General features: G+C 37.6%; 1 protein-coding gene across 1 annotated transcript in view; it reads right to left on the bottom strand.

Annotated features, from left to right (window-relative positions):
* The window catches only part of ALG6 (ALG6 alpha-1,3-glucosyltransferase), a 100,288-nt gene that overhangs the window by 26,775 nt on the left and 60,137 nt on the right, over positions 1-13,376 (bottom strand). The window contains exons 3-6 of the mRNA XM_007959133.1: positions 8,387-8,476; positions 6,678-6,766; positions 3,761-3,843; positions 2,390-2,454 (exon numbers count right to left, since the gene is read on the bottom strand). Of these exons, the coding sequence (XP_007957324.1) occupies positions 2,390-2,454; positions 3,761-3,843; positions 6,678-6,766; positions 8,387-8,476 (327 nt within the window). The remainder of the gene's footprint in view (positions 1-2,389; positions 2,455-3,760; positions 3,844-6,677; positions 6,767-8,386; positions 8,477-13,376) is intronic.

The following is a 13,376-nucleotide window of genomic DNA, read 5'->3' as shown; positions in this document are numbered from 1 at the left end:
CTCATTAACAACCTGAGATATGCAGATGACACAACTTTGCTTGCTGAAAGTGAGGATGACTTGAAGCACTTACTGATGAAGATTGAAGACTACAGTCTGCAGTATGGATTACACCTCAACATAAAGAAAACAAAAATCCTCACAACCGGGGCAATAAGAGAAGCATCATGATAAATGGAGAAAAGACTGAAGTTGTGAAAGACTTCATGCTACTTGGTCTACACTCAACACCAATGGAAGCAGCAGTCAAGACATCAGAAGACGTAATGCATTGGGTAAATCTGCTGCAAAAGACCTCTTTCAAGTGCTGAAAAGCAAAGATGTCCCCTTGAAGACTAAGGTGCACCTAATGAAAGCCATGGTATTTTCAATCGCCTCATATGCTTGTGAGAGCTGGACAATGAATAATGAAGACCAAAGAAGAGTTGATGCTTTTGAGTTGTGGTGTTGGCGAAGAATACTGAAAGTACCATGGACTGCTAAAGAAACTCATAAATCTCTTCTGGAAGAGGTGCAGCCAGAATGCTCCTTGGAAGCAAGAATGGCCAGATACTCCTACTTTAGTCTCGTTGTCAGAAAGGAGCATTCTCTGGAGAAGGATATCATCCTTGGTTAAGTGGAGGGTCAGCGAAAAAGGGGAAGGCCCTCAATGAGACAGACTGACAGTGGCTGCGACGATGGGCTTGGGTAAAGGTGGGAACATAAGGCTGGCACAGGACCAGGCAGGGTCTCGTTCTGTTGTACATAAGGTTGCTATGAGTCAGAGACGACTCGATGGCGCCTAACAAGAACAGCAAAAAAAAAACTGGATACTCTATAACTCAAGTTATTCCACTCATAAGAAATACACATATGTGCACAAGAGATATTTACAAGAATGTTCACACAGTATTATTCATAATAGCCAAAACCTGGAAACAATCCAAATGTCTATCACCAATAGAACTGTGTGTATTCATACAAATGAATACTGGAAAGCAATGAAAGTAAACATATTACAGCTACACATGAATAAACCCCACAAACAAAATGTTGAACCAAAGAAAATAAACATAGAGGAATACCTACTGTATGGTTCCATTTATATAAAATTCATAAAAAGGGAAAATTAAACTACAATATAGTATTAGCAGTCAGTATTAGCTTTGAGAATCATGCCATTTTATGGGGACACATTTCTTAATTATATATGCTTTACTTTCTCATTCGTCAAATGGGGGTTGTAGCCCCTAATTTGTAAGCTAGTTTTGAGAATGAAATGAATTAATAGTTGTAAAGCATTTAAAACAGTATCTGGGAGACACTAAGCACTCTGGGAACAGAGAAGTATTTGGGAAGGATACAAAGGAAGTTTTTTGGGTACTGGCAACATTCTATTTCTTGACATGAAAAATAGTTTACCGGTTCACTGAGATCCACATTTAATTTTAAGTACTTTTCTGTATGAGTGCTGCATTTCAAAATAAAAATAGTTTTAAAAGTCTGGTGGATGGCTTTTTTTTTTCTTTCCTTATATCAGTGTTCTTAATATTATCAGACTATCTGACAGGCATAATCACTGATCCCCCAAGCTTACAAAGTACAGGTTATTTTTATCCCCTCCTTCCAAAAAAAAAATTAGCTCAATTGGGAAACTATAGATTTAAATATCTTTTGCAATTCCTTTGGTAGAGACGCAAATTAATTTAATTACAACTAAAACATACTAGCATCAAAAGGATTTATTAAGTTAATATGTTACTGTTATCATTGTTCCTGTTTTTCACTTGGGACAGACAATTAACATTCAATACACTAGAACACAAATTGGACAACCAAGTATAGATTTTATAAATTTATCCTCTGAGATTTGTTTGTTTGTTTTTGAATGTTCCTTATTTTATATAAAAAAAAATATGTAATCATAAATGCACAACATAGATTTTAATTATCAGTTTCAGTTTCCTGAAGCTTCCTAGCTTCCACTACCTGTTAGAAAACCACCTTTTTTAGAGTTCAATAAACTATAAGATTGTATTGTTTTTTTATTCATATCAGATAACATTTACAAAAGATAAAACATATGTTACACCTTTTTAGGAGGAGGAAGGCATACTATAACTGGCATTTGTTTTCCAACTTCCTAGAAAAAGCTAATCAATTACTAACATTTTATTCCCAAGCCAAATGGGTACTAAAAAAGTAACTCTCCTTTTAATAAATCTGTACTTTAGCTGTCTACCAAGGTAAAATCTTGGTAAACAGATTATTCTATGTAATTGTGAAAATAATTTATATAGGCAAGCACTCTAGCAAATAGGACCTTATTAGATGACAAAATTTTACATATTTGAGCCTAAACTTCATAATATGCAACTAATGACTTCATTCGTCAATTAGTAAAGGATACTGAAAATGTCCATAGTCGATAAGAATAAGGCCTGGATATAGCAGTATGCATAATGCATTAGCAATCTGTAAAGAAAAATATTGTGAAATTAGTAAACTGTTACTCAAATGGTAAAAGTGTGGTTTCATTTTACTTTAGTAGCAAATGTTGCCCCTTTGCTGAGGTACTATATCTTATATTTACCAAAATTTTCCATCTTTTATAAAACAACTCTTTTAGGCACTAAATTTCTCAAAGAGGTGACACGGACACTTCCGTAAAAAGGAAAAAATCACTAAAAGGTATTTGGCAAAGGAAGCACTTTTAGATATACATATCAGAGAAGTTAATCTAATAATTAAATTATTTGCAATGATTAAAAAGTATTTGGTAAGTGTAAATATGAGAATACACAGTGACCTTACAAAAAATATTTTAGTTTAGTCATTCCATAAGCTAGCTCAAAATTCAGGAGCTCTGGTAGTGTAGTGACTAAGGCACTTGACTGCTAACCAGAAGGCTGGCAGTTCAAACCTACCAGCCACTCCTTGGAAGGAAGATGGGGCTAATCTACTTCCATAGTGATACTGCCTCAGAAACCCAAAGAGGGGACACTATTAGTCAGGTCTGACTCGACGGCACACAACAACAACAACAACAGCTCAAAATTCAGCTTTACCAATTTATTTAAGCAGTAAATTTGGCATGCTGTGTAGTTCAGCAGCACATACCTTCTAATATTCAGTGCATCTTATTACTACCATGGCAAGGCATTAGAATAACAACTGTGAGGTAAGTTGAAGTTTTCTAAATAAAAATTAATTAATAGAAGATACACTGTCCCTCCAATGAGTCATGTTGTCAGAAGGGACCATTCTCTGGAGAAGGATGTCATGCTTGGTAAAATGGAGGGTCAACAAAAGAGGGGAAGGCCCTCAACAAGATAGACTGACACAGTAGCTACAGTGATGGGCTCAGGTATAGTAGGAATCATGAGGCTGGCACAGGACCAAGCAGTGTTTCGTTCTGTTGTACATAAGGTTGCTATGAGTCAGAGACAACTTGACAGCACATAACAACAACAAAGGAGCTCTGGTGGTGCAGTGGTTAAGGTACTTGGCTACAAACCAAAAAGTCAGTGGTTCGAACCCACAGCCACCTGTGGAAGAAAGACGAGGCAGTCTCTTTCATAAAGGTTTACATCCTTGGACACCCTACTGGGGTTGCTATGAGTCAGAATTGATTTGATGGCAGTGTTTTTTTGTTTGTTTTTTCATCCTATCCCCCATTATTCTATGTATTCCTAAAAGCATGGCTTCTTTATGATCTATACTTAATAGTTAAACTAATAAACATTTCAGACATGAAATGTTAGGCTGCTTTAAAACTTACCTTTCCATTAGTTGAAGTTTCTTTTAAGCAACAACAATACAAAATCACTGCAGGTATGTAAATCAGCAAATCAGCAACAAAAACTAAGGAACCAAGCAAACAGTTTAACTGTGAGTCCATCAAGATCTACAACAGACTATTAACTGCCTCCCTCTACCCCTGACTGGGAATTCTATTAACACAAGATTCCTACCCACTCTGGACAAGTCTGTAACAAAACAAGTCCTTTCATTCTCTTATCACTGCCTAACTTCAATTGATAGGGTACTAAGGAGTCTCTTAATTTTCTCTAACAAATCCACACACTAATTAATTATAAAATCCAAACTGAATTTTCTCTTTGCTCTGACTTGCACTTAAAAATTAAGAATACTCATTGTATGGAAAATGAATTTGCTCTGTAACCTTTTACCCAAATCATAATTTAAAAAAAAATTAATAAGGCAAGGGAAAACAGTATATATATATATTTTTTGGCCTCAATATATGCACACTCCAAATTATCTGGTGTAAAGAAAACTCAAATATGGTGATGCACAGGATAATTTTTTCAAAATACTAGTGTTTAAAGAAAACATATATAAATCTTGACTAATTAATACATATAAAGAGCTTGAGGAAGAAACTAAAATAAGTTTTATAAAAAGGCAATTCATAATTCTGAACGTTCAGTCCTTTGAAAACACTGAGAAACAAATACATTACATTTGCAACAGTAACATAGCTGTCCAAAGAGCCTATTTTGTTCTTAGTGTACTGCATTATATTTTTCTTAGTGTCCAGAATACAGGAAGTGATAAACTTTCAGTGTTATATGTAAGCAATGCTAAGTTCAGCTGCAGATGCCCCATTTAAGATGACAAACTGGATATATCAAAAGATCACAACCAAAAGTTTCAGAACCACAATCACATTCAAGAAATTGACCATCTAAGGAATAGTTTTAAAATCTAGGAAGGCTTAACCTTGAGAAGAGGACATCAAAAGTCTATAAAGTACTAGATATATAAAAGATCAGATTTATTCTATGTGGCCCAAAGGAATTACTGGATTATTTTATACATGTAAGAAAGAAATGTTTAATGATTAGGGCTCTCTGAAAATATAATAGGCTATTTCTAAAGGTTGTCAGTTCCCTGCAAATGTAGGCATCAATTCAGAAGCTGACTGATCACATGGTGAGTTACGTAGTTCAAAGAGGAATTAAACATGGGTGGCAGGCAGGGATTATCTCTTGGGCCTTAGATTCCATGTCTGGATGACCAGTAAAGAGAACACATTCTGACTCAATTTAGACTAAATAAAGAAAAGGCCCAGGTTAACATTAAAGTCTAAGTCATATAAAGCTTTTAAAGAAATCTAAGCTTATTACAATGTTTCACTACTATTCATAAAGTTTTCAATGGATGGTCCCATTCTTCTTCCCAGTCTGTCTTAGTCTGGACAAAACTGCCAAAACCTGTCCACCATGGGTGACCCCCCACCAAATATCCTGCTGGTATTTGAAATACCAGTGGCATAGACTCCAGCCTCACAGCAACACACAAGCCACCAAAGTACAACAAACTGACAGATGAGTGGTTGTATCTTTTCACCATACTTATTCAACCTGTATGCTGAGCAAACAATCCAGGAAGCTGGACTATATAAAGAAGAACATGGAATCAGGACTAGAGGAAGGCTCATTAACAACCTGCAATACGCAGATGACACAATCTTGCTTGCTGAAAGTGAAGAAAACTTGAAGCACTTACTGATGAAGCTCAAAGACTACAGGTTTTAGTATGTATTACATCTCAAAGAGAACAAAAATCCTCACAATTGGACCAATAAGCAACATCATGATAAATGGAGAAAAGAGTGAAGTTGTCAGGAATTTCATTTTACTTGGGTCCACAATCAACACCCATGGAAGTCAAGAAATCAGACATCATATTGCAGTGGGGAACTCTACTGCAAAAGCCCTCTTTAAAGTATTAAGGAGCAAAGATGTCACTTTGAAGACTAAAGTGACCCTAACGCAAACCATGGTATTTTCAATTGCCTAATATGCATGTGATAGCTGGACCATGAACAAAGAAGACCAAAGAAGAGTTGATGCATTTAAATTGTGGTACAGGCATGAATACTGAAAATACACTGGACTGCCAGAAGAACAAACAAATCTGTCCTGGAAAAGTGCAGCCAGAATGCTCATTAGAAGCAGGAATGGCTACACTTCATCTCACCTACTTTGGTTATGTAGTCAGCAGGGACCAGTCCCTGGAGAAGATGCTTGGTAAAGTAAAGTCTCAACCAAAATGGGGAAGACCCTCAACAAGATGGATTGACACAGTGGCTGCAACAATGGGATCAAGCACTGGGGTTGTGAGGATGGAGCAGGACTGGGCAACGTTTAGTTCTGTTGTACACAGGATCACTATGAGTTGGGAGCTGACTTGATAGTACCTAACAACAACAACAACAAGCTTATTACTTTAAAGCCCCTTGAACAGTACACAGTAGATGCTCAACATACATTTCTTGGGAGAATTACTTAATTTAACAACAGTGTATGATATATAACTATAAGGTTTACTTTAAGAAAAGGTGAAAGGAATTTGTTATTAGGATATTATAGCAGCATCCTAAACAACTAAAGTCTTGATTTATAGTTATCTGACTCAGCTATATTAGTTGCCTCACTTCACCATTCCTCAGCTTCATCAGTTTAAAATGGGGATTATAATAACATTTACTTTATATGAGGATTTAAATAATTAAGATAATAAATGTAAAGCACCTAAAATTATTCCCCTCCATTTACTGTTTTAATAGTTATACAATTTAAAAAGTCAGTAAGTATAATAATAGTACCTTTCATTTTATTAGCTTGTCCACAATTTCTTTAAAAAATCAAAATTTTACACTCTTTTACCTGTTGTACGCATGAAGAGTTTATGTGTATGACTCTCATATCCACGTGATGTATGGAGAGCAATCCAATCAGGATTTATAAGCTTTGCCCTGCAAACCAAAACATATATACACATACTTTATTCTTCTATCACAACTAGCAGGACATTTGAGAACATATAAATTTGAGAATCAGCTGTTGCTCTTATAAAGTAACAAAGTCAATGCTTAAACTTAACTCTTCTTTACAGAACAGATTAATTTTCATTCAACAGTTCATATATATTTTGTTTCGTCACACTGATTACAATCCCCACAACATAACAGCTCTCGTCCCACCTCCTCCTTATAGTTACCCATTTCCTGTGTCTTTCCTACCTATGCATTCCTGCCTCCCTAGCTTTCTCCCTATGCAAATACCACCCTTCTGATCTCCCATGGTTGATTGTTCTAAGGAGTGCACCTCCCTGGTATAACTGTTCAGCTCACAGGCCTGTCTATTGTTTGGCAGAGAGTTAAGTCACTGAGTGAATCCAATTACAAACAAGCCTGAAGGATGTCTACAGGCCATACTCTCAGGGATTTCATTTCTATGTGACCACTAATCTTGGCCTTTTTTATATGTTTTTTTTAACTTTGTTCCACATTATTCTCTCACTCTATCTAGGATCTCCAATTTTGATCCCTTTCTAGGTGGTTGGCATTGGTAGCTGGGCACCACCTAGTTCTTCTGATCTCAAGCACACGTAGGCTGAAGTTCCCATGGTCCATTACTCCCGTGAACTACTTATTTCCATGTGTCTTTGCTTTTCTTCACTCTGCTTTGCCCCAGACAAGGGAAGACCAATAGTTGCATCTTAGATGGCCCCTCACAAGCTTTTAAGAACCCTGTGGCTCCTCACCAAAGTAGGCTGTAGAACAATGTTTAGCTAATTGCAATAAAATATGAAATAGTTAAAGCTGAATAAAAAAATAAGTAAGATGAGTTCAGGAAGTATACTACAAAGAGAAGTTCTTCAAATTTTTCCTGACACACTTCAAGCCTGAAATGGAATACCACTATACAGTAGTACTGGGTCTCCACCAAAATATAGCTCCTCATTTTATAAAAAACATTCTATTTCTTTAAAAGGAAGAATTTCAGTTCCAATCTTAAATCATAGAGTGAAACATTACAGTAATTCTAGTTTAATCAGAATCACATTTGGATCTGTATTTTTCCTTTACTTTGGGTCATTCCTGTGTACAACTAGTCCATATTAAATATATTTCACAGTAGTTCATATTAATTGGTAACATCTCCACTTCAAAATGAAGCTAGATTTTTGCATTTCTTTCTAACCTATCCTACAGAGAATTACAGAAATGTTTAAATTCTGGTAGTTGCTTTTCTTACAACCTCATTATTTAAGAGCATTTAAAAAAAAAAACACTGCCATCAAATTAATTCTGACTCACAGCAACCTTCACTGGGTTTCCAAGGCTGTAAATCTTTACAGAAGTAGATGCCCCCATCTTCCTCCCACAGAGCAGCTGGGGGGGTTAGAACTGCCTACCTTCTAGTTAGTAGCCAAATAAATGCCTTATTTACCATGCCACCAGAGCACCTTCATAAGGGCAGAGTACTTTACAAACCATAATACAATAGTAGCTACAACAGATCTCACCTCTGCTCAACAAAGGCAGATCATACTGCTCCGCAGTATATTTACTAAAGGCAAAAATACTTACACATATGCACATAAGAGACTATGATAAGCTGTTAGAGGTGGGTAATCCAGTCCCCAGTATTGTAAATTGTTATTGCTGGTGTTAAAATACCTGGAGGGGAGAAAAAAAAAGTACTTTTCCATTAAACAATATTCAAGAAATATACTTAAGACATTTTTGTGAGCTCACAGTTAAAAGTTTTCAATAATTGTTGTTGTTTACCATCGAATCGGACCCAACTCACAGTGACCCATCCTTGGGTTTCTGAGGCGGTATCACTACAGAAGTAGATTGCCCGACCTTCCTTCTGAGGAGTGGCTGGTGGGTTTGAACCACCAGCCTTCTGGTTAGCAGTCAAATGCCTTAGGCACTGCACTACCAGAGCTCCCTTTTAATAATTAGTGACCAAATAATTTGCCATTCAAACCAGGACACTCTTGAGATAGAAAGAGAAAACTATTAATAATAAAGCTAGGACAATAAGTACAAACCAATACCATTCCAGGCAAACCAGGACATATTGTCACCTTATTACTATAGACCTAACCAATCACTAACACATAACACAAAATATGTTTTTAAAAAAAAAGACAATTTGCTTTAGGTAGTCTAATGAGTTCAGAAACAACATAAAAATCTAAAACATCAGTATCAAAATACACAAAATTTGGCTTATGGAAAGACAAATGCTTCATAGAACAAGTAGGCTTCTAGTAAGACCTTGTTTGAAAATTCAACCAACATGTAATGAGAGCCTACTCTACATAAGATGCTGTGAATTAAGAAAGAAAACTAGATCTATTCTTCAGAAACCACACAAGTAAGATAGAGTGAAATATTCAAAGTGTTGAAAGAAAAACACCACCAACCTACAATTCTCTACACAGTTAAATTATCCTTCAATGTGAAAGAGAAATAAAGACTTTCTCAGACCAATAAAACTTGAGGGAATTTGTTATCAGTAGGCCTGCCTTGCACGAAATGGTAAAAGAAGTACTTCAGAGGGAAGAAAATTTATATAGGTCAGAAACTCGGATCAACACAGGGAACCAGTAGGCTGAGGGGGAAGTGTTAAGAGGCGAGATAGAGGAGACAGCCCATATCAAGGAAACTGTAGGGGAGAAAACCCTAAAATGAGAAAACCTCCAAACAAAATACAAGAGGTCCCCACAAAAGAGTCAGCTTTGGATACCCACAATGCTCAGAGAATATCAATCCCAGATTATAACCTCCCTGCTCATTACACCTGGAGAGAGGGTGGGGGAAAAGGGATCAGCAAACCAGTTAAATTTGAGCAATTATTGTTATAGTGACTTTATTCAAACTCACAAGCCAGAGAAGCATGAGAAAACTGGAGTTCCCAATTCCCAAGCCAGAATCTTTTTCACCATGTTAACTGTCTAACCAAAAAACAAAACAAAACAAAAAAAACACTGCCATCAAGTATATGCTACCTTAAAGCAATCCTATAGGAGAGATTAGAACTGCCCCACAGGGTTTCCAAGATTAAATCTTTACAGAAGCAGACTGCCACATACATCTTTGGAGCAACTGGTGGATTCAAACTGCCAACCTTTCCTTTAGCATAGCTCTTCACCCCTGCATCAGCAGGGCTCCTTATGATAACTGCCCAGAGACAGATTATTCTCTATCGATCATCAAGACAAAAGCATTTGTCATCTCTGAACCATAAACATGAAGCCAAGTAGTTCACTGCTGTCCAATTAGACCAGAAGAGGGCACAAAGGGCCAAGGTGCTGGTCTGAGAGTGGTTGCATGCCTCACGCAGGCAGAATTGGGAGGAAAGGGAGGGTTTCCAGGACTCAGAGAGAGGAGCAGGAAGAGGGCAGAGGCCTAGAAAGAGGAAGGGGGATGGAAAGAATGGGCTTTTCTACAGTAATGGTCATTGGGTACAGGTGTGGAAGTGGGGGCCTCTGTTCCATTCTGGACCTGAAGAGGGGCAGATGAGGAGGATAGAATTTCATTTCATCTGCAGAATTTTCATCTGGCCCTCTTCCCCCTTCCTTACTGCCTTCTCCTTCTTCTCTCTCTTTTCTTTTCCCTCCACCACCCTATTCTCCTCTCTTAGCATCTCTTCCCCAGCTAGAATTTTACTTCTTTTGGGGCAAGAAACTTGTCCTAAAATTCTTCCTTGTTACAGAGTCTAACATAAGGATGGGGGAAAATGAGTCATTCTTTGAGTATCTGTGGGTTAACTGATTATGATTTAAAAAAAAAAAAAAAAAAAGGTTGAGAGGATGGGGAAGGGGATCGTCTGCAAAGGGTCAGGCAGAAACTTGTTGGGTAGTGGAAATGTTCCATATCATTATTTGGTGGTGGTTACATAAATGTATACATTGCCAAGCTACCTGAATTGCACACTAAACACTGATGACTGTGGTAGTTAAGGTTGTGTGTCAACTTAACTAGGCCTGGTTTTGAGGGTTGGGCAACTGGATATAGTTATTCCCCATGATGAGACTGGCCATCAACTCCATGTTGTAATCTACTGTGAGCACTGAGCCTTAGGGATGTGGTCTGCTTTCAGCATATAAGATGATGCTTTTAGAAGGATCTCTGAGCTTGTTGGCACATTTGAATCCTGCATTTGGCTAAGTCATCAGTGAATGGTCTGCCATGTTGTATGCTGGTTTGGGGACTGTTTCTGGACTTGAACTAGTGACCTGCCATGCTGCTTGATAATTTTGGGACTGTGCCATTTTACTTGGGTTTGTCAGCCTCAGCAGTCGGAAGCTGCCTAAGTTAAGAGATACATCCAGTTCCAGTGGGCCAGGACAAGAGGCAGAGTTGAAGCCCAAGGTCAAAGGGCCTTCACCCAGCCCCTAGAGCTAGCACTCTGAACTCAGACTTCTAGCCTCCAAAACTATAAGAGAATAAATCCCTGTTTATTAAAGGCATACATTTGTGGTATTTTCTGTTATACTAGTACTAGAGAACCAAAATGACTCTTACTGCATGCAAATTATACCTCAATAAAGTAAATTTTTTTAAAATAAAGTTTAAAAAAAAAAAAAAAACTTGTACCTACATAAAGAAAGAAGAGCACAAGAGAAGGAATAAAAAAAGATAAAACAAAAGGTTTTTTTTCTTATCCTTAATTGATCTAACAGGTAACAGTTTATTTCAAATAATAACAGCAACAAAGTATTCAATGATTATAGCTTATGGATAAATCATATGAATGATAGCAATGCTACAAGGGACAGGAGAGATAAATTGGAAATATTCTATTATAAGGTACCTGAACTACCTGTGGAATATTTTAGTATTATTTGAAAGTGGGCTTAGACTAACTGTAAACATATACTACAAACTCTGTAGCAACTACCAAAAAAATTAAAAGAAGTATAATGGATATACTAAGGCAGGGAAGAAAATGAGATAATTTTCCATTTTTTGTGCTGCCTTAACCAGTACTACAAGTAAAATCAAAACCAAAGCCACTGCCATCTAATTGATTCTCACTCATAGTGACCCTTTAGGACAAAGCAGAACTGCTCCATAGGGTTTCCAAGGCTATAAATCTTTACAAAAGCAGACTGCCTCATCTTTCTCCTATGAATTGGCTGGTGGGTTTGAACCTCCAACCGTCTGATTAGCAGCCGAATGCTTTAACTACTTGGCAAAGGGATAGGGAGGTCGCATCTTCTGACCTCCTCTAACCCTACAAAGAGAAGGCAGAATCACCATCCATAGCCCACAGCCTCTTCCTGTGAGGCCAGATATGCTGCCTCCCTCCAGCCCTTTCATCAGCCCTGACACCAACCATTCCTCCTGCAGCACCCACCACCTCTCTGCTGGGTTTGATCATTTGCTGCAGTGGCCACACAGAACTCACAGATTATGAGGTTTATTAGGGAAGCACCAGGCTACAATTCAAGTTCAAGAACAACGCTCAGTCTCTCTTAGCCAACAGTCTCTCTCAGCCTCTCTCCCAGAATGTCTCTTGCTGTCTCTCTCCCAGGAGTGCATTATCTCTCAGGGTCTCTCTCTCAGCAGTGTGTGTCTCTCTCTCAGCAGTGCATGTCTCTTGGTGTCTCTCTCTCAACAGTGGTGTCTCTCAGTATCCTTCTCTCAGCAGCACATGTTCCTCAGGAGCACATTTCTCTCAGCAGCATGTCTTTCTCAGCCAGCAGTCAGAGACTTCTTCTACCTCTAGGAGAGCTCCTTTTTGAGCCTGGCAGAGTGGTCAAACTAACCAATCCCAACATCAGAATTCTATACACCTGGGAGAGAGAGAACTTCCCAGCAAATTACTTTGAGCCACTCTTAACAGAAATACCCCAGGTGCATAATTTTAACAATCAGGAGTTACTCAGTTGTTCATGGCAAATTCCACCACGGAGTTTAAAAAGACTTATGGCTAGAAAAGCCACACTATATAATTTACTACACTGCACCACTATACCACCAGATCTCATTATACCACATGTAGGTGGTTTTAAAGAACAAGAATTTACTGTTTCAGAGTTTTGGTGGCTATCAGTCCAAAGCAGGGCATCATCTCTAGGGAAAAGTATTTCCTTGTCAGTAGCCCCAGGAGTTCCTTGCATTACTTGGCTTATAGAGGGTTCCTCACATGGTCTTTTCCTCTTACATCTCTCCCTGTCTGTTCTCCCTTTTTATAAAACACCACTCAGAAAGAAATAGGTATAAGACCCATTCTTCTCTAGTATGTATTCATTAATATAACAAAAGAAAAACTCTTACTTCCATGTATAGGAGTTAGAATTTCAACATATATTTTGGGGAGATAAATTCAATCCATAACATACATAAAATATTCAAATAAAACCAGAGAAGGCAGGAAAATAGTGGAAGATTAAAGAGAAAGAAACAAAGAAAAGGGCAACAAATAGAAAACAGTTAAAAAATGGTCAATATTAACCCACATATATCAAAAATCACTTTAAACATGAATGGTCTAAATACATCAATAAAAGATAGAGACTATCAGAGTGGATTAAAAAAAACAAAAGCCAAGTATGCA

The sequence above is a fragment of the Orycteropus afer genome, unplaced genomic scaffold (assembly GCF_000298275.1).
Source record: "Orycteropus afer afer isolate SDZICR_OR568_19922 unplaced genomic scaffold, OryAfe1.0 scaffold00016, whole genome shotgun sequence".
NCBI lineage: Eukaryota > Metazoa > Chordata > Mammalia > Tubulidentata > Orycteropodidae > Orycteropus > Orycteropus afer.
Note: the sequence above shows the minus strand (reverse complement) of the source record. Positions and strands in the feature narration are given on the sequence as shown.